Source organism: Pteropus alecto, unplaced genomic scaffold (genome assembly GCF_000325575.1).
Source record: "Pteropus alecto unplaced genomic scaffold, ASM32557v1 scaffold69, whole genome shotgun sequence".
Taxonomy (NCBI): domain Eukaryota; kingdom Metazoa; phylum Chordata; class Mammalia; order Chiroptera; family Pteropodidae; genus Pteropus; species Pteropus alecto.
Genome location: NW_006494610.1, coordinates 7,689,932 through 7,711,065, shown reverse-complemented (window position 1 = coordinate 7,711,065; position 21,134 = coordinate 7,689,932). Strand labels below are relative to the sequence as shown.

The following is a 21,134-nucleotide window of genomic DNA, read 5'->3' as shown; positions in this document are numbered from 1 at the left end:
TTGATTTCTTCTATGATCTTTCTTATTGCCTGCCTCCTACTAACATTAGGATTAGTTTGTTCTTTTACTAAATCTTAGAGATGTAAATTTAAGTTGTTTATCCAAGATCTGTCTTTATTCTTAATGCAGGTGTTTATCACCATGACCTTTTCTCTTAGAAGTGCTTTGCTACTACCCACAGTTTTGGTAGGTTTTATTTCCATTTTTATTTGTCTCAAAATATTTTTTATTTTGCTTTTGATTTCTTCTTTGAACAACGGTTGTTTAGTAGTATGTTTAGTAGTAGCTTAAGCTCTGTGCACTTGAGAATTTTCCATTTTTTTCCATGTAATTGATTTCTAGCGTCATACAATCGTGGTTGAAAACGAGGCTTGATACGATTTCTTTTGTGGCTTAATATATGTTCTGTCATGAGAATGTTTCATATACACTTGAGAAGAATATGTATTCTGTTGCGTTTGGATGGAATGTTCTGTTATTGTCTCTTAAATTAATCTATTTAACGTGTTATTTAACTCCAATGTTTTCTTATTGATTTTCTGTCCGAATAGTCTAGCCAATGATGGAAGTGGGGGAGTTAAGGTCCCCTAGTATTATTATATTGTTGTCTATTTCTCTTTTATGTCTTTTTGATATTTGCTTAATATATTTAAGTGCTTCTGTTTGGGTGCATATTTACAAATGTTATATCCTCTTGTCAAATGACCCCTTTGTCGTGACATAATAATCTTTGCCTCTTATTAATAAATTTTTGTGTTAAACTCTATTTTGACTAAGAATAGCTGCCCAAGCTTTTTTGTTTGTTTCTGTTTGCATAGAATATCTTTTTCTATTCCTTCATTTTCCATTGGTGTGTGTCCTTAAAGCTGAAGTATGTCTCTTGTATGTAGCCTATATTTATTATTTTTTAAAAATCTATTCAGCCACTTCTGATTGGAGAATTTAGTCCATTTACATTTAAAGTAATTATTGATAGGTATAGACTTATTAACATTTTGTTAATTGTTTTCTGGCTGTTTTGAAATTCCTCTGTTCTTTTTTTTCTTCTCTTGCTCTCTTCCTTTGAGATTTGATGTTTTTCTGGAGTGACATGCTTAGATTCCTTTCATCTTTGTGTATCTAGTATGTTTTTGCTTTGTGGTATCCAAAAGCTTACAGAAAACATCTTGTAGCACTATACTTTAAGTTGTAATAACTTAAGTTTGAATGAATTCTAAAGCTCTATATTTTCAACCTCTCCCCACCATTTTTTTGATGTCACATATTTTATCTTGTGTAACCATTAATTATTGTATTAGTTTTATTACTTTTGTCTTTTAATAATCATACTAGATATGTGATTAATGCACCACCATTATGACATTAGATTATTCTGAATTTAACTATATATTATTAACCTTTAGCTATGAGATTAATACTCTTACGTTTTTCTGTAAGTAATTAGCACTGTTTTGCTTCAGCTTAAAGAAGTTCCTTTAAAATTTCTCACAAGCCAGTGTAGTGGTTATAAACTCCTTCGGTTTTTGCTTGTCTCAAAACTCTTTGAGACAGGTTGGCAGGTATTTTCTTCAGCATTTTGAATATAATGTACCACTATCTTCAGGCCTGCACATTTTCTGCTGAAAATCTGCTGATAGTTTTAGGGGTTCCCTTGTACATAATGAGTTGTTTTTCCTCTTGCTGCTTTTAAGATTCTCTCCTTGACTTTTGGTAATTTAATTATAATGTGTCTGAGTGTGGATCTCTTTTTTTGTTGTTGAAATTCATTTGATATACAACATTCTGTAAATTTAAGGTATTTAACATATTAATTTGATGCATGTATATATTGTAATATTATTGCAATTGTAACAATAATTAGTACCTCTATTGCATTATATAATTACCTATATTCTTTTCAGTAGTTGCAATAATTAGGTTCTAGTCTTTTATAACACTTTATTGTTGTCTATATACACTGTACTGTGCATTAGATATCTAAGACTTAATTACTTCTCGTTGGTGAGTTTGTACCTTTTAACAAAATTTGTCCTATTCTCCTACTTCCACCATCCTCCATCCTCTGGTAACTAGCATTTCTTCTAATGGCCCCTAATATTTTTGGCACCAGGGACCGGTGCTCCTATGAGAATCTAATGCCTGATGATCTGAGTTGGAGCTGAGGCAATGATGCCAGCGCTGGGGAGTGGCTGCAAATACAGATGAAGCTTTGCTTGCTAGCCCGCCGCTCACTTCCTGTTGTGCTGCCCGGTTCCTAATACGCCATGGACCCGTACCTATGCGCAGCCTGAGTGATGGGGATCCCTGATTTATTCTCTAGTTTTACAAGTTTGGCTTTTTTAGATCCCACATATAAGTGGTATCATACTGTGTCTGTCTTTCTCTGTCTGACTCATCTCATTTAGCATAATGTGCTCCAGGTCTATTCATGTTACAAATAGCAAAACATTCTCCTTTCTCATGGCTAAATAATATTTACCTCTATTCCAGTGTGTGTGTGTGTGTGTACACACACTTCTTTTTCCATTGATCAATAATGGACACTTAGGTGTTTCCATATCTTGGCTTTTGTGCATAATGCTGCAATATACATGGGAGTACAGATATATATTTGATATCCTATTTTCATTTCCTTTGGGTATATACCCAGAAGTAAAATTACTAGGTCATGCAGTTGATTTATTATTTGAGGAACTTACAAACCAGTTTTTCACACTGGTTACACTAATTTCATGCCAACCAAAAATGTATATAACGTTCCCTTGTCTCACATCCTCGCCAGCACTTATTGTCTTGTCTTTTTAATGAAGTCATTCTAACAAATTTGAGGTGATATCTCATTGGGGTTTTGATTTCTCTGATGATTAGTGATATTGATCAGCTTTTCATGTACCTGTTGGCCATTTGGATGTATTTCTTGAAAAAAAAATCTGCTTAGTTTTTATGCCCATTTTTAGTTGGATTTTTTAAAATTTTGATTTTTATCAGTTCTTTATATATTTTGGATATTAACCCCTTATCCAATACATGGCTTGCAAAAATTTTTCCCATTAGTAATTTTTATTGTACAAATCTTTCATTTGCTTGGTTAAAGTTATTTTTAGATATTTCATTGTTTTTATGTATTGTGAATGACATAGTTTTCTTTGTTTTCAGATGTTTCATACTTAGTGTATAGAAATGCAACTGATTTTTATATTTTAAATTTGTATCCTTAAGCTTTACTGAAATTGTTCTTTAGTGCTAACAGTTTTTTGAGGGAGTCTTGGGTATTTATATACAGAATCATATATCTACAAATAATGAGTTTTTACTTCTTTCCATATTTGAATGTAAGAGTGGTGAGAGTGGTCATCCTTGTTTTGTTCATGATCTTAGAGGAAAAGCTTTCAATTTTTCTTCATTATGTGTACTAGCTATAGGCTTGTCATAAATGGCCTTTATTATGTTGAAGTATGTTCCTCTACACCTAATCTGGCCAACATTTTTACATGAAAGAATGTTGTATTTTGTTGAAAGCTTTTTTACATCTGTTGATATGATCATGCAACTTTTATCTTTCATTTTATTAATGTGATGTATTATATATATTGATTTGCATATGTTGAACCAGCCTTACATATCTTACATAAATCTCACTTGATCGTGCTGTGTAATTCATGTTTTATATTGTTAGATTTTATTTGCTAATATTTTGTTGAGAACTTTTGCATCTATGTTCTTGAAAGATATTGGTCTTTGGTTTTCTATTCTTGTAATGACCTTTTCTGGTTTTGGTATCAGAATAATGCTTGCCTCATAGAATGAGTATGGAGGTATTCCCTACTCCTCAATTGATGTGAGAGTCTTTAGATTCCTCTTATTTGTAATTCTATGGGCTTCTAGATGTGGATGTCTGTTTCTTTTCCCAGGCCAGAAAAATTTTCAACTATTATTTCATCAAATAAGTTTCTGCCTCTGTATTCCTCTCCTTTTCTTCTGAGATTCTATAATGCAAATTTTGATCTGCTTGATGTTGTCTCATAAGTCTCTATAGCTATATTTACTCTTTTTAATTCTTTTTCCTTTTTCCTCCTAAAATTGGATGAAACCAGTGCCCTATTTTTGAGTTTATGGATACTTTCTCCCACTTCATCTAGTTTATTATTGAACCTATCTCCACTGAATTTATTTATTTTTTTTTTGGTATAGTTAATACATTCTTTAGCTCTGTGACTTTTATTTGGTACTTTCTTGTATTTTCTATGTCTTTATTAAAGTTCTCAATATTGCTCATGCATTGTTCTCCTAACCTTGGTGAGTATTTTTATGACCATTATTTTGAACTCTTTATCATGTCAATCACTCTTCTCTGTTTCATTAAAGTCTGTTGTGGAATTTTATCTTATTATTTTATTTAGGGCATATTTTGTTTCTTTATTTCCTTGACTCTCTGTGTTGGTTTCTGTGCATTATATAAAACATCCATCTCTACAAATCTTGAAGTGGTATCTCTTGGTAGTTCCCAGTAGCTGAGGGTGCACCAATATCTATCATTGTTGCATTGTTGGGTGTGTGTGTGTGTGTGTTGGTGGGGAAAGATCTCAGTTAGCACCTAGATTCAGGCTGAATGGAGGCCGAAGCAAAAGCAAGCAGCTTTTAAAGTATGCAAATAAATCTCTTTCAGAGAAAGACTGGGAGATGGGCATTTCTGTCTGTTCTCTCTGCACTGAGCCCTGAGGGGTGTGGAGGGCAGTGTTTAAGAACTATTCATTTGCTACAGTCCTGTAGTACCTGTGAATGCCAGCCCTGCTGGCCTCCAGCGCAAAGTGATAAAGGCGTGCATCATTAGGGCAACAGCCTTATAAGCTGAGATGCCAGATGTATTTGTAAGCTCTTCTCAGGGAGATACCACTGAACTGAAGTTGCTCAGAAGATGAACACAAGAGCATCACCTACTGCATCCTGGTCCTCCAGAGAAGATCACAGTCAGCCTCTTAATGTGCTAAATTAGAAGCATGCAATAGCTTTTAAAGTATGCAAATACCTTGTCAGGGGAAGATGGGAGGAGGGCATTTCTGCCTGCTCCCTCCTCTCTGAGCCCTGGGAGGAGAGCCATGATGAGTCCTCAAGAGCCCATTAAGAATTCTTTGTTTACTATGGTCTTGTGGGTCTCCTGGATGTAAGCCCCTAATGACTTTGAGAGCTAGGTGTTTTGAGCCCCTTCTCTCAGGTGGGACCCTTAAAAGTTGGGGTGCTAGATATTCAGTCTAAACCCTTCACTCCTCAGGGGGAACCTGGAAGTCGTGAGTACCCTCTTGTTTTTAGTTTTGTGTGTCAAGTATGGGGGTTATAGTGATAGTGTGTCTCATCCTTTCTTACCCGTTTTGATGTGGGTATTTTCTTGTTTACCCAATGTGTAGGGTAAATTTATTTCAGAGGGAATTACTCCATTTATGTGTAGGTTTGGTGTGTCTGTGGAGTGAGATAAGTTTAGGGTCTCCTATTTCACCATCTTGGACCAGAACCTCAATAACTCACATTTTCCTATCTTTAGCTCTGAATTCTCCTCTGATCTCCAGGTTTATTGATCTCTACCACCTCTCCTCTTACATGTCTTAGAAACATGCCCCAAAACATTATTTTTCTAAATGATACTTTTAGGAGTAGTGGATCAGGTCAAAGACAAGTCATCTGTGATTCTTTCCTTTTTCTCACATCTAATCCATCAGCATGTCTTAATAACTGGAGTCTTAATAATTCCAGCTTCAAAATGTATCACCAAATCTACTGCTTCTCACTACCTCATGCTCAGGTCACCATCACTTCTTGCCTACAGTCCTGCAAAAGCTGCCTCATTGTTTCTACTCTTGCCTTTTTACCATCTTTTCTCCAAAAAGCAGTCTTCTAAAAAGCCATAAGTAAAATCCATTCACTCCCTTCTTGAAATTTCTTATCACTTCAGAACAAAATACAAATTTCTTAAACAGATGTGCTCCTTTTATCCTACAAAGCCTTATGCTGTCTTTCCATCCTCTTGTATTCTTCTTCCCTTCCCCACCACTCACTCTGCTCCAATAACACTGGCTTCCCCAGCAACAGGTCAAGGTGTTTATTATCTAAGGGCCTTTGAATTTATTCTTCTCTTTGTTCAAATATTTTTTCCTCTGAGTAGGGTAGCCAGATAAAAAACAGGGTGCTCGGTTATATTTAAATTTCAGATTAAAAAATATATTTTAGTTTAAATATAGCTCAAATATCTAACAAATAGAACAGAAGCCTGATATACAGTAGATGTACATTAAGTACTTGATAAATGAATAGTTGGCATTCAGTAAAGTAGCACATATATTCATTGTTTAGAGACACTGTAAACATAAAAGTACTAACTTAAAGGCTCCCTAGTCCTAATTAAGTACTAATTTGATGGAATGGAAAACTAACACACAAACAAGATCCATTAATGTATTAAGGATATACTTTGTCAACTAAATTTTTATTAATACGATATACATTTTTATATTTTGGAAATGTCTTATGGAAAGAAAAATATTCTCTCTGGCATCATTCCATTGTTTTTATATTTTTAGTGTTTTTTTTTTTTCCTCTTTAGTTTCATTTCTACTGTGTGATGATGAGATAGGTCTGTTTCAGTCTGGGAGGTGGTAGCTTAGAAAGTTATTCAGAGTCCCTGAAGTCTGTAAGTTGATTCACATTGAAAAATCTGCCTCTTCAGTTTCCTGATCATAGTTTCTCATGTGTTTTGCATGGGCAGCCACCTACATCAAGATTTGAAATTATTCTATGAAAATAAATTATGAGCTACATTCCAAAAACATTTAAGTCACAAATGCACAAATATGAGAGAAACTTCAGCATTTTTCTGTCTTAAAGGGACCAAAATCCCATTAATACCATGACTATACTGATTATTAAAGTTACCGTAGTAGAAAATAACTGATTGGTATCTGGTTTCAGTTTGACACATTAAAATTGAAAAAGATACAGTGCAAATATTATATATATTTATTTTAAAATATGATAGATGATTTTATTAGATTTATATCTTAATAAAGATTGATATTGTAATAAAGATATTATAGAGAATCCCTCATTTGTTTTCTTTTCAATTACTCTTTAAAAGAAAATACAATCTAAACTATAGTTATATTCATATAACCATACTTTTTGAGACCATGTATATATACTAGTGGCTAAAATCTCTTCAGTTTCCCTTTGTTGAACAAGTATTACTAAGCCCTCACTCTGCCTTTTTTTCCCCAACCAGAACCTAGGGTAACTAACTACACGTAATAAAAGCACATTAATTTTTAATTTATTTAAATAAATTTAGAAATAAATTTTCCCAAGAGAAAATTTTCTGGTGATTTGGCTAAGTTTTTGCTCTTTCTTTTCTAAATTATAGTCATCATTAAATTTCCTTCAAAAGGCAAATCACTGGTGAAGATATCCACTGAATAATGTCTATCTTTTGGAATTAGACAGGTCTGTTCTTAAAGTCACTCACAGCAGTTTCAAAGAAAATCGATATTTAAAATTACTTAGGCAGGTGAATACTATGCTGTAACTCCTGTAGTAGGAATAAAATTCCTAATAAATTTTTTTTTTCTCTTACACAGCACCTTAACACACTACAGTTACTTGTGAGGTAAGTAGAATATTTGCTCAATAATTTAAATGTATGTTTAAATATATACATATACACACATTTCTGCATATTCATTTTTCATGTATTCAATAATGTGTTTTTATAAATTAGTTTTGCATAAAATAATAAATTTTCTCAATGGCACATATTATTGGCTTGTTTTACTTTCTTTTATAAACAAACTTTAGCTTTATATTTTATGTTTTTAATTTTTTTTCTTCTTTATCATTTAAGTCTTCAGAAAGTTCTTGTCAAAAGGTCTCATTTGAACACTTGTGTTTTGATGAAGTCCTCATGGTTTGGGGCTTTATAATTACGTATCTATACACTATCATTTTTGGACTCCACAGGGTATAAGAGGTCTAGCTTTAGACAGAGTCACTCTTTAAATGCTTAGAGAGATATCATCCTTTAGAAGGTGACACCACCATCCCAGCTTTCCTGTGAGCAGGATCTAATCCACCACAAATTCCTTCTTATAGCCAGACTAATATTGAAGCTTAAACTTTGACCTTTATTGGTCCTCAATGTGGGAACAACTGCCAACTAACCTTACAGTGTTTTTCTTTTTTAATATTTTGTTATTTTTTCTAACTTTCTATTGTTTCAGAGAAAATACTTCCTTTGATATCATCATAGCAACACTCAAATTGCATAGACTAGATTCACTGTTCCACACTGATAAATATGTTTTTAAACATCAAACTCAAGTCTTGTTAATGTAAAGTCTATGCCATCTACATCATTTCCTCAACACTATCCATCGTATATTCCTCAAAGACACAATATCAAGGAATCTTAGATGTGCTCCTTTTATCCTTCAAAAATTATTTCATTAAAATGTATTAATCCCATCCAGTTCAGTCCACAGCGATATTTATTTTCTCGGTAAATTTATAGTTATGGTGAGAAAAAAAGTATCATAGGAAAATTCAAAGTTATATTTTTGAAGGTCTTAGATTAACAAAAATTAATTCATTGTTACCTATAGATTTTTAAGATAAAAGCAAAATGGGAAGTGAGCTATTCAAAAAATAGTTGACATGCATTTTTGCATTTACTTGGTAGGCTATAAATCTTATCTAAAAATTCTGTGACTGAAAAGTAAACTTTTGAAAATATAGTAAATTTTATATTATTGTGCACCTATTTAATATATAGTATTTTTTTTACTTTTAAGTTTTAGTTTATTTCTACTATAATCACAAAAAGGGACAAGTATAGAAAATATGATTTTACAACACTTTTAATATGTAAATAGTATGATTACCTATGTAATCTTTAAGGGACAAGTTCTTTAAAGGATCAGCGATATTTCAAATCGCTACCTATATTATCAATTAAAATGGATGTTCATAGAGAGGGATTATTTAATTTTAGTATTTTATTGAGTATTTATTGAGCTATGTTTCCTTCACATGCAGTGTTTTGCTGTGAAAACCACTTTTATTATCCCAGAACAAATTTGATTGTTTTCTGAAACTTTCTGTGCTACTCTACCTTTTTCCCTCTCTGATAAACTCACTCCATTCAAAGTAATGGCCACATCTCCATCTAGTGGTTTCCTAATCAATGAATATTTGGACAACAATGAAGAAAGAACACAACAAAAGTTGCTTTAGCAACAATCATGGTAATTCCAGAGCATCAGAAAAGGAATGGCAAGAGTATACATGGAACCCTGAACACACACTCAGGCCCTAAAACATCTATTTAGTTGTATTCATTATATAATTCAGAAGTTTGTCAAAAGCTTAATAAATAATAATTTTGCCCTAGATAATGTAAGCAATATTAAGTAAAGTTAACTTAGAAATTCAAAGTACTTATACTAAAATATTTCAATAAGAACATCAATATTTTGGTTCTATAAATCTAAAACATTGTTTAAACCATATTTGTTTATATATAAAAAAGAAAAATTAGAATGATTGAGTTATTAAGTAATGTGTGATAAAACTGAAAGGGTTCATTAATTTTATGTTAGCGTCTTTTTAAAATAAGTTGAGATGACCAGCTCTAATAATTGTGCTTAGGCTATTTCTCTTTAGTAAGACATCACGAAGCATGACTTAATCTTTATAAAAAACCCTATGGAAAATATTGATTTTAAAGTAACTATAGGATGTTGTGATGTTCTGTTTAAGAAATTAACTATTTACAAAACAACATTAGTACTGGGATTTTAATAACCTGGTTTCAGGACAGTTGTTATAGTGCATTTTGGGATATGAATTATTATGTTTTTTAAATTTCAAGCCAAACACAAAATGAAGAAAAATTAGAGAAAGTGACTGACCATCCACACCACATGAAAACTTGCAGTAAAATGAAGATAGGAGCTGACATCATGGTACAGGCACGACTCGTTGTGCATATAAGTTGATCCTATTAATAACGGGCAAAGTAGCAAGTACAGGAAAGGAAAGAAAACACAGAAAAGAAGACATACAAGATGAGATTTCATGCAATTTGCTGGCAGTTAGCAGTTTATGTGAGCCTCCATCCAGAGCAGATTCACAACGACCATTGCAAATAAGCATTACCAAAATATTTCACTGCTAAAGAAACACAAGACATTATTAGCACATTAAGCTACTGAGCAAGAGTTGTACTTTCATACACAATCCACTGTGTAATTTATAGGAATTTGAATCAGAAATTTTAGTCTTAGTCAAATCTTTTTTGATGCTGTGATCAAACACAGTCTTCGAGGGAGAACATATTTTGAGTAATAGGGCTTTTATATGATCTTTTAAGTTCATCTGAATGAATTTAACCTCAGTCTTTGGTGGCAAATAGTGGATGAGTAAAGTTTTCCCTAATGAGCAACATTACCCTTGGGCTCACATGCGACATTCTTTGGGGAATGATGTGACATGCACAAAGCTCCTGAAGATGCAGTAGATAAAACAACAGAAGTCCTCATATTTGAATTGTAAGTCTAACTGGGTAAAATGAAAAAGAACAATTAGCTGCAACTTCGAATCACTTGCCCCATCAACAAGGACTAATTCTTACAGAAATAACTGAGGTTAATTTGCTAAAACATCTTGCTTTTTTATAGCCTTTTCACTATCACTATTTTATTTCTTCTTTGCTCCAATTTTAATTTATATTACCTAATTGCATAGTATGTATCTATGGAAATGCCTTATTCTTTCTGGGACAAATGTGGCTATGTTTATTGGCATAAATAAGCACATAATAGGTAAGTCTATTCTAAACAAATACATAATAGCCTCTAAAAAGGCACATTAATCAATAGATGATCTGGCATATATTTTAGAATAAACAATTCCTAAGATAATAATGCTCTGTTTGCATGCCTATTAGTGTGTGTAAGCCACTTAATGCAAAGGCACACCTTGAAGAATTAGAGAATTGAGGAATATTATATTGAAAATTAGTTTTTAAATGTGGGCAGGCATTTTGCAGCCTTCATTTGAGAATAAAATTTCTTAATTAAAGTAATTTTAAAACCATAAAGCTGATTACAGACACAGTAAGTCAGAATAGTGTTCATTAGAGAAAGATAGCTGACCTAAAGGAAAATTAGTAGATGTGTTTAAATAACATACATTAAATGTGCTTTGTAAAATTTTATCAACTTAGGGTGGTTCTATAGAGTAGTGGTTAGCACATCTGCTTTACATGTAGAAGGTCTTGGGTTCAAGCCCCAGTGGAGCCACGGTCCATCCCTGGGTGCCCCAGGCCCTGGGTGCACTCCTGGCTCACAATGTGAGCGTGTGGGAGGAGACGCCCCACCTCCAGAGATTCATTTCTTAAGGGGAGACGGCAACCAGGGATGGAAGGGGAATTAAAAAAAATTAAAATTTTATCAACTTAACCCTGCATGACTGATGTAGTCTAATTTTGAACAACAATTAATACAATTAAGAGGACTTATACAAATCAACTTAACCCTGTGTGATTGACCTAGTCTAATTTCAAACAATGTACAAATTAATATACATAAGAGAAATAATGTGATAGACTCAGAAACCATGTAAAGCAAGGTAGAATTATAAGATAATAAAACAACAGAATGTTTAACAGGTTTTTAAAATACATTAAATAAGGACTAAACACAAACTAATAAAAATAACTTTTCCATCTTCAAGATTGGAATATAAATGAAGGTAGGCAACTCATATTCCATAAGTAATAATTATTGCCAGTTACTATTTATTAGTCTTTAAAATCATCAGATTTATCATCTTAGACTATTAGTATATTGATTGGAATTATGTTTGAAAGTACAATTTCTGTGGGAAGGACAGATAGAAGAAGCAACTGTTAAGCTTATGCTAACCATGACAAATATTGAAATGAAAAATCTATTTACCAGCAAGTCCATCATGTTAATGAGTAACATTATGGTTCAGACATTATGTTTGAATTAAAATTGCAATTTATCTCAAATTCTTGTGGAAAATGACCACTGAGCTATAGTATTTTAATACAGTAAATGTTTGGTCTTACCAAGACATTGTTATCAAAGCAGACATCAGGCCCTTTTCGGTATCTGGGTTGCTTAACCATGTCACAGGGATCTGGACCATCAGCTAAAGAAACTTGTTAAGAAATATGAAGTTATTTTTTGTCACACAATTAAAAAAAGACAATGCTATGTATTTATTTCCCAGAGAAAGTAAGAGATATTACTCTAGTCCAACACAATCAGTTTAAGGACTTAAAAATTTAAGGAACTAAACTGCCACAAATTTTCTCTTGTCAGAATAGGGGCTGCGTGAAGAGATCAACTTTTTTTTTTTTTTTTTAAATTTTTACTGGTCCCTGGCTTATAGCAAGTACTGAATAAGTATTTGTAGAATATAAGTGGATGAAATGCACAAATGATGCTAACTATAAGACAGGGTCATACTTGTAAAGCAGCACAAGGGACCACCTGGGTGATTCTATTTAGTTAGAAACATAAACTAATTCCTAATAATAAATTTCAATTCCAAACATAGATGAGAAACTTATTTTTTTTTCCAAAAACAGCATAGGTTAACGCAAAAGTATAGGCACTCTACAGAATCTCTGCTTACAATGCTTTAATAGTCATTGCATGTCATTTCCCAAGTCGACCAATAGAAGTTTTAGTATTACTGCCACTGCAGTTGTAGCATGTGACAGGATGCCCTTCTTTTTTAAGGCTGAATAATATTCCATTGTATGTATAGATCACATCTAACTCCATTTTGGCTGATTCACTACTGAAAACTTTCAAGCCAAAACACTCATTTTTTCTTTCGGCACCATGTATGGGCAAGCTGATAAGGAAGTTCGTGTATTCCCTCCTTTGGCACAGCCTGGAAGTTTGAGCCACACAAACCCCAGCCAGCATAGGCAAGTACCTAGCACCACTCCCGAACCACCCTAAAACCCCAAGTCAGTCGCTCCTCCCTGCTCTCTCAAGCCATTTTTTGATCTACTTGGGAACGTGCCACTGTTCTCTCCATTAAGCCTTATTATCAGAGTAAGACACTTCATATTCTTTTGGTGCATGTGTAGTCTTTACATGCAAACCAAATTTTGCATGAGGGATCTACTCTGCCTCTGTAGGTGATCACTCTATTTTTCTTTTTATAAGCATAAACCACATAACAAGGTTAAAAATGTATTATTTTAAGATGGTTTTCCATTCCAAATCTCTCTGATGTCAAAGGATACAAGTCTGCTCTGCTTGTATGAGCAGTCGTGTGTCACAGGGACAAGTCCCTTTGCTCTCAACCATTATGAATACTAAGTTGGTGTTCATAAGTTTTTCTACATGAAAGATTCTGCAAAATAAATATTTAAAAATCACAGAACATTATCTTTTGGGAAAGAAATAAAAATCTTTCAAAGATTCTTACATATTAAAATGAATGACAAAGTATGACATCTTGAAACACAAAGCATCACCAACACAAACAGTAAAACAGAATGAGAATGATTTTAGAAAATAGGTTATTGCATTTTATTTATTAGTTTGCACATATTGCTTCTCTCAAATGAATACTAAAATATTGCAATAGATGTTTTAAGTGTATTTTTTAAGTGTTAGTCCTCAGTGCAAAATAAGCACTATTTAGTTGTTGAAAGTCATAGAAAAAATGCTTTATTTTACATTTTTATGTTTAGGAATTGTGGTATTTATCACTGTAAATATGCCAAAGTTGCCTTATTTTACAGATGAGGAAACTAGGAGCACAAAAATAGCTAAGCATTTTGCCCAAGCTAATAGCAGAGAAGTCTAAATCAGTGCTGTTCAGCAAACTTCTGTGAAGGTGGAAATGTTTTCTGCTTTACCCAATATGGTGAACAATAGCCACATAAGGCTATTGAACACCTGAAATGAGACTAGTGTGGCTGAGGCAAAAATTTTAATATTAATTGTAATTGATAATTGAAAGAGCCACCTATGGTGGTAACTACTGAATTGGACAACACAGATATAGACAAAATCAAGGGCTTTAAATTTCATGCATTATTTTTCCCACATCTTAAGTTGCTTCTGCCTTCTCTGCAACCATGATAAAAATGTAAATGTAATTTCTTTATATCTTTTCAAAGAAATAGGATTTTCTCGTGTTTTTTCCCATTGAACCTGGGACATGAGGATAAATCAAATTAAAAGAAAACATGATTCAACTTAATATCTTTATTATATTGATCTTTACGAATTAACTTAGACAATTTTAAAGTACACATTGCTATTATAGGACATCAATTAATGAAAGGCCAAAAGACTCTGAAACTTTCTGATATACCCATTAAACATACTACAATGTTGTTTCTCGAAGTTGATAGCCTAATACTTAATCTTTAAACAAGATAGTCTGCATTTGCTGAGTTCATCTCTAATTCTCTTCCCCTTTCCTCTACTTCTCACTAGGACATAGAGGTTTGTCAAAGTAAGTCCTAAAACCATATTGATCATGTCTATTAAAAATCCATGCTAGTTTCAGTTAATCCATTCCTGAAAATATTTTTTTAACTCTTATAATACTTTTTTCCTGAATCCCTGTAACTAACTATTCCAGCCCTTTTACATGCTCAGATTACCTACCTCCTTATATTTCTTCACTATGTTAACATTTCTTCTAGAATAACCTGCCCTAAGTTGCTCAAAGTAGAGTATCACAACTCTTTGCCTTTTAAGCTGGGCATTTCTGCTCTGTTCTCAGGGATCCTATGACGTGGATCATTACTTTCCTCTCAAAACTTCAAAAATCCTCACCTTGCCTTTCTCCTGTAACCATTATAAAGAAATTAAATTCTCTATCTCTTCAAAAAATTTGCAGGATGTTTTCTGACTAACATTAACTGTGACCTTAGGAAACGACATTTTAATATGAGTTCTTTTAGACAAAAAATACATTGAAATACAATCAAATTTCTCTATGTTCTGCTTAAAAGTAGGTATGAATTTCTTGATCTATAATGCTGCAGTTGAAAGAATTATTCAAAGTTAAAATTAATTTTAAACATTTTAAAATTTAAAAACCTACAGAGAAAGTGAAGATCTCTGATATTTTCAACATAAAACAGTTACTCATATCTCTCAGGCTCGACTGACAATCTCTCTTATTTTCCATAAAGATTATAAATGTGAATACAATTTCTTAGTGAAATAGGTCTAGTCCAGAAATGAAGAAACAAATTACCTGGAACAGTTTCCGCAGTCTAATACACCACTGAATGATTTACTATCGTTATCAAAGAAATACTGGGTTTGTTCTGTAATGCAACTCTGTTTTGACAGAGAGGCTGTAAAGTCATCGTCTTCCATCTCAACTGTGGGGAAAGAAAGACCGTCATCATGATGGGGCACTATAGACAGTCTCCCAGAGCCCTCATTTCTCACGGAGCAAAACAAATATATAAAAGCAGGCGCCTGAATTGGCTTGTTTACTACTGTGTAATATAATGGCAGCCCCTAATAGGTGACCAATAAATATCAGTAGAATATGTTAATTCAAATATATAACAGCTATAAAATAGAGTCCACTGTGACACAGGAAAGTTTCTAAAACATTAGGAAAGTTTTGACAAAACGATTTCAACCTACAAGTCTCTCTCACACACACCCACAAGTACACACTTTCTCACTGAATTTCTTGAACTCTGCACATCCAAAAGTAAAATTTTAATTGTTATTGTGATAATATCTGAGCATTTACATACCTGCTTCAAGAAGTCGTGGAAAGGTCAAACTTAAGAGAAATTGCTGTAGAATAGACCTGAATTTTAAATATAAATGAATATTGATAAAAATCTAATTTCCTTTATAAATTATATAATAAAAACCTGCACACTTTTGTATATACACATAAACACATTTCTTTTTCATCTTTTTTGGGAAAAAATGTGAATTTTCTAATAAAAAGTTTAGGAGCATTTTCATATAAGTATTTCTTAAGTTATATAAAATATTATAAATAAACATTTTTCTGTTAAAGAAGTCATAAAGTCATATGTGTTTAGGACCAAGTGAGCAACACATATGTGTTAATAAGAGGCCTATGATGAAATGAAATTGTGAAGAAGAGGTTAACTTTCAGAGGGAGAATGTCAATATTTCATTCCAGAGTTTTCACATTTAGTATTTGCTCCTTGTTTTAGTTTTTAAAACTCTGTGGTAGAAGAAAAATTCCAACAAACAAACAAAAATGACTTTTAGCCACAGTTTATAAACCATTTACCTCACAATATAGACTATATTTGTAAATACATAATGTGACATTCATGAAATAAAATATATACATCGAATATAGGGCATATGGCATATTTCATTTTTATTATAAATGACAATTGAGCCAAATATTAGTATAGAATCATCTGGAACTGAGTTTAGTTTCTAAAAAAAAGGCAGGGGGTGGATGGAATGTGGGGAGGAAGAATATATTCTGTCCAGAAAATAACATAAAGGCAATCAAGTATTTCAGGATCACTATGAGATTTAGGAAACCAATATAGATTAATATATAAATATTATTGCCAGGACAGAAAGCACCATTTGCACAATTTTTTTTCATAAAAAATAGGACTTTTAATCTAGAATCTTTGCTACTTTACAAGCATTTAATTTTAGCTAGAAAAGCATCAACATCAAATGAATGTTAGAGATTAACCTACATGGAAGAAAGGCTGAACAATATGATAGGGCATTAATACAAAAGAAACATAGGCAGGAGGGAAGTAAGAAAGAAAGGGAGGGAGAGAATGGATTCCAGACACAATAGGAGGTTTAGTTACTTTACTGACCAGAACAAAACAATGACAAATTTTATTTTCTGGATTTTCATAGTTTCTCACTAAGCAGTTTAAATGTCTTATTTTCATAGGTGGCAGGGTATAGGTGAGGGGATGAAAGAGGTAGGAGGAGGGAATCAATGAAAAGAAAGATCTATTTCGGTAATGTGGTGCCTACCAGCCTTTTTATAAATAGTAAAGAAGTAGAAAGATAAGTCATGCCATGAATTTGGTCAATGAAGACACCTAATTTGGATACTGAAGGCAATAAAGAGTAGGGATCAATATACCTAAAATGTAGGGAATTGTATATAAGAAAAAAAAACACAAATGAAAATAGTTTCAACGGATCCATAGAAAAAAGAAGCCTCTGAAGAGGCTGAAATTTGCATGAGCATAACATTGTTTTCACATAAAAAAACTGAATAATTGTAACATTTTACACTGATCACTTAAGAACTATTTATAAATATAACCAATATGTACTATAGAAAATAGAAAAAAAAACTCTGATAGTAATTATTTACATGTCATGAAATTTGTATTCTCATCAAATTCTTTACTATTTCACACCTTTTCTTATTACCGATAAAAATACAATTTTGACTTACCAGGCAGCGGCAGTGGCCCACCAGCCAATGTGTAATATGTCTGCTATTGATGGCTATAAAATAGAATAAAAAAGTCATTACATTAATCTACATCGAGCATCCTTTGGACAGGAAGGGCAACCTGGATGTTACTGACCACGTATGCTGAGCGATGCCCTGCTCCTTGTTTCGGTGCAGCACCGGGCTCGCACACTGACTGATAATCGTACGACTTGTTAAAAGCATAGACCGATATATTAATTAGGTGCCTCATCAAACTTGGATCAATTTCTCCAAAAAATCTTCCAATCTGGTACAAAAAAAGATAATAAGATAAAGTTTCAAATTAAAGTCAAATATTAACACCTGGACCAGGACAATGAAAAGTAACAATACAAAGAAATTGTGTCCTAAAACTACTCACGAGCTTTAAAACAAAAACAAGTACTAAACCAATATATGACACTCCGAAAGAATACACAAAAAAATTAGGTACTCTCATTATTCAGTCTCTCTATGCGATATTTGTAGAAGGAATGGACACAATTTACTAAGCATTAAGGCCACAATCAAATGCCTCCTGGGGAAAAGAAAAGTACCATAAATGAGGAAAAGTGGGTAGTACTAAAAAAAGGAAGGAACTGGTAAGGACTATGAGTTCTATCTACAGGGGCAACCTTTAGCCTAATCCTCTAGGATAATCCTGAATGCCAGCCCACAAACATTGTAGGATGTTGAGAGAGATTTTCTTTTTTTTTTAAAGAGAAGCCATAAATGTAGAAATATAATTAACATTAATTGGCAATGAACTCTACTTCGTTTAAAATCCTGTGTGGATCAAATAGCCTATGTGCTGCCAATTTCCAAATTTGAGATTAGAAACTTCATCTGTTTCAAAACAGCTATATATTAAGTTAGACATTATCAACTGATAAATATTTAATATGTGAAAATTTTCTAAATTTATAGGAGATCAAAATGAAAAAGTTCATGTAATGTTAAGATCTTTATCTATAGGTTTTAACAGTAACTGTGAGTACCAGAAAGTAAACTTAACTAACATAAGAAAAACTAGCTTTAGTATGCATTTCATAATGATTTATGTTATATTAAGAACTTTATAATTTATGACAGTAATAAAACAACTCGGCAGTTTCTATAACAATGGGAAGGAATTCTGTGATGCTGATCAGGAAAATACACTTTGGAAACCCTACTTCTTCCCACTTTGGGCACATACCTGATTAGTATAATCATCATGGTTTGCCATCAAAAGAAACCCACCATCATCTAGAATCACACAATCCATTACCTATGAAAATAAAATAACAGTTAACACAATCTTTAGGAAGGTTAGGATGTTGCATTATTATTACTCTGTTATATAAAGATGATTATAATAACAAAATAGGAGAAAAATGACTATAAATTCTCGAACATATATGCTCAAGAGATTCTAATGAAATAAATTAAAGGCGTGCATAGATTCATATCAAATCCTTAGAGCTTGGTATTCCACCACCATCCATCCAATTAAAACTGTCAAGTCAGTCTGAACAAATCATAAGAACAAATCAGAATTAATCTTTTTCCCACTCCGAGGTCATCTAAATGATTCAGGAAACTGGATAGATCAAAATATTTAATAATGTGTAATTATTTTATTATTTTAAACACAAGATTTTGACAAAAACATACTTTTAAAATAAATTTTAGTCACCATACTTCACAGGCTTAAAAAAAAAAGTAGCAGGCTGAGGATATTTACAACTATTTTCTATTAAAAATCTTTGGTTGGATAATTTGAGATTTTAAAGAAAAAGCAAAACAAGGAATGCCCATGACTAAGAAAAAAAACCATTTATGCTAAAATATAGAATCGATTTCCACCTAGTTTAAATGTTTAAATTAACCAATTTAATGATTTTTATTGTATAAAATCACAATTTAATAGATTATTTTTAGAACATATGCATACAAAGTCAATATAAAATGAATAAAGTACAAAAATAATTAAAATTATAGACTTATAATTTTACACAACTAGCAGTGATAAGGTGATATGAACCACTGGTTCTCTTGGAAATACACACATACATAAGAGGACTAGAAGAAAATAGTGGAATTCATTCTTTTTAATTCATTCTTAGAATAATTTATCTGGTATCATTCTTAGAGCATCTTCAACTTTTGAACAAAGAAAGTCTACGTTTGCTTTTTCAATTTCTCAAACACAAATAAAATGGAAAACAATGTAAAATTTAGTCCCTGTTAATGGAACTTTATAATAAATTATGTAATTCTTAGGTTTATTTAAATTTTTTTCTCTTCACTGAAAATCCATTGTTGAATCAATTCAGAGAAAGAATAAAAGATGAAAAAAGCCTGCATTTATAACCAATGACACCTTGGTTAGAGACTTCCCTCCAGGAATGGAGGTAAAAATAAATAGGTACAAAAGAATCTAACACAATTGAGATTGAAGAGAATACTGTCCATAATGATATGGCTCTTTTTATATCATCCCATAATATGTGAACATTTTAAAAAACAGAGTTAAGAATTAAAACCACATAATTCAAATCCTTATCAATGAATTAGTTCACAACTCCATAGAATAATTTTTTTTTAGCATTCGATTAAAATTTCCTGCATCATTTTTTATCATTAAAGTCTTAGCAAGAATATACAAGAAAAAAATAGTTAAAAAATTTAAAGAGTTTTCATACATCACTATTTCTTTTGCAGTCACAAACTGGACCAGCACACTGAAAGACAAAATACAATTATCACCTCACATTTTTTAAAAATAGGATTTTACTTATATCATATTATTATGTTACAATTAGAAAACAGAATAATTTATCTAGTATAAAAATCAGATTAAATAATAGTCTAATTCATAATTAAAAAGATAGCTTAATTTTTAAAATTAAATAATATCAATGAATGGATATCTAAACTAGCATTTCAAATTATAATATTGATGAAATATTTATTTTTTACTGATTAAACAAAAATCTTTGAAAAAATAGGAATTCATAATTCTGTTTCAATGTCATTGTACTGAAAATTTATTTTGCTTCTGTATAAGACTTTACTTTTTACTTTTCTTATTTGTATTTGAGATTATTAAGTATAGCATAAGAATTTTTTTCTTAAATTATCTTACCGGATCCCTGATTGATGTTTTTGTGAAATTCTCTATCCAGGAATTTACATCAATTTTAATTCCAACAACTGGAAAATTATAAAAGAAGAATTGCCACACACATTAAAATATGTAGCTACAATTCTTACATATCTGTTTTTCCTGCCACATTTGAAAATTCCTGAGCAAGCAAGCAAATGTATAAATTTCTTGAGATTAAAAAATCTAATTTCAGCTGTACATTGAAAAATTGATTCAAATTAATTTAACGCTGCAATTTTAGCTAGCTGCAGTAAATATTTGCTATGTGATAAGTTAGGTAATTTGTGCAATAATATTAAATTTGGGTTGAATATAATGTTTGTTACAGAGATAGATTTCTTGCAGATTTCATTAAGAAGTAATGCTAATGGCTCTTAAACCATTACATAAACTTCATTTATATTCCAACACAGTTTATTTATGTGCCACATCCTGGCCAATTAAAAAATACACA

General features: G+C 32.0%; 1 protein-coding gene across 7 annotated transcripts in view; it reads right to left on the bottom strand.

The window, feature by feature from the left end:
- CACNA2D1 (calcium voltage-gated channel auxiliary subunit alpha2delta 1) overlaps positions 1–21,134 on the bottom strand; it is a 452,371-nt gene that overhangs the window by 8,626 nt on the left and 422,611 nt on the right. For all 7 annotated transcript variants that reach the window (XM_015599796.2, XM_015599800.2, XM_015599795.2 and 4 more), the window contains 9 exons: positions 20,660–20,727; positions 20,217–20,255; positions 18,728–18,799; positions 17,645–17,797; positions 17,509–17,561; positions 15,830–15,885; positions 15,310–15,439; positions 13,331–13,440; positions 12,134–12,216 (listed from right to left, as the gene is read on the bottom strand). In XM_015599796.2, the coding sequence (XP_015455282.1) occupies positions 12,134–12,216; positions 13,331–13,440; positions 15,310–15,439; positions 15,830–15,885; positions 17,509–17,561; positions 17,645–17,797; positions 18,728–18,799; positions 20,217–20,255; positions 20,660–20,727 (764 nt within the window). The remainder of the gene's footprint in view (positions 1–12,133; positions 12,217–13,330; positions 13,441–15,309; positions 15,440–15,829; positions 15,886–17,508; positions 17,562–17,644; positions 17,798–18,727; positions 18,800–20,216; positions 20,256–20,659; positions 20,728–21,134) is intronic.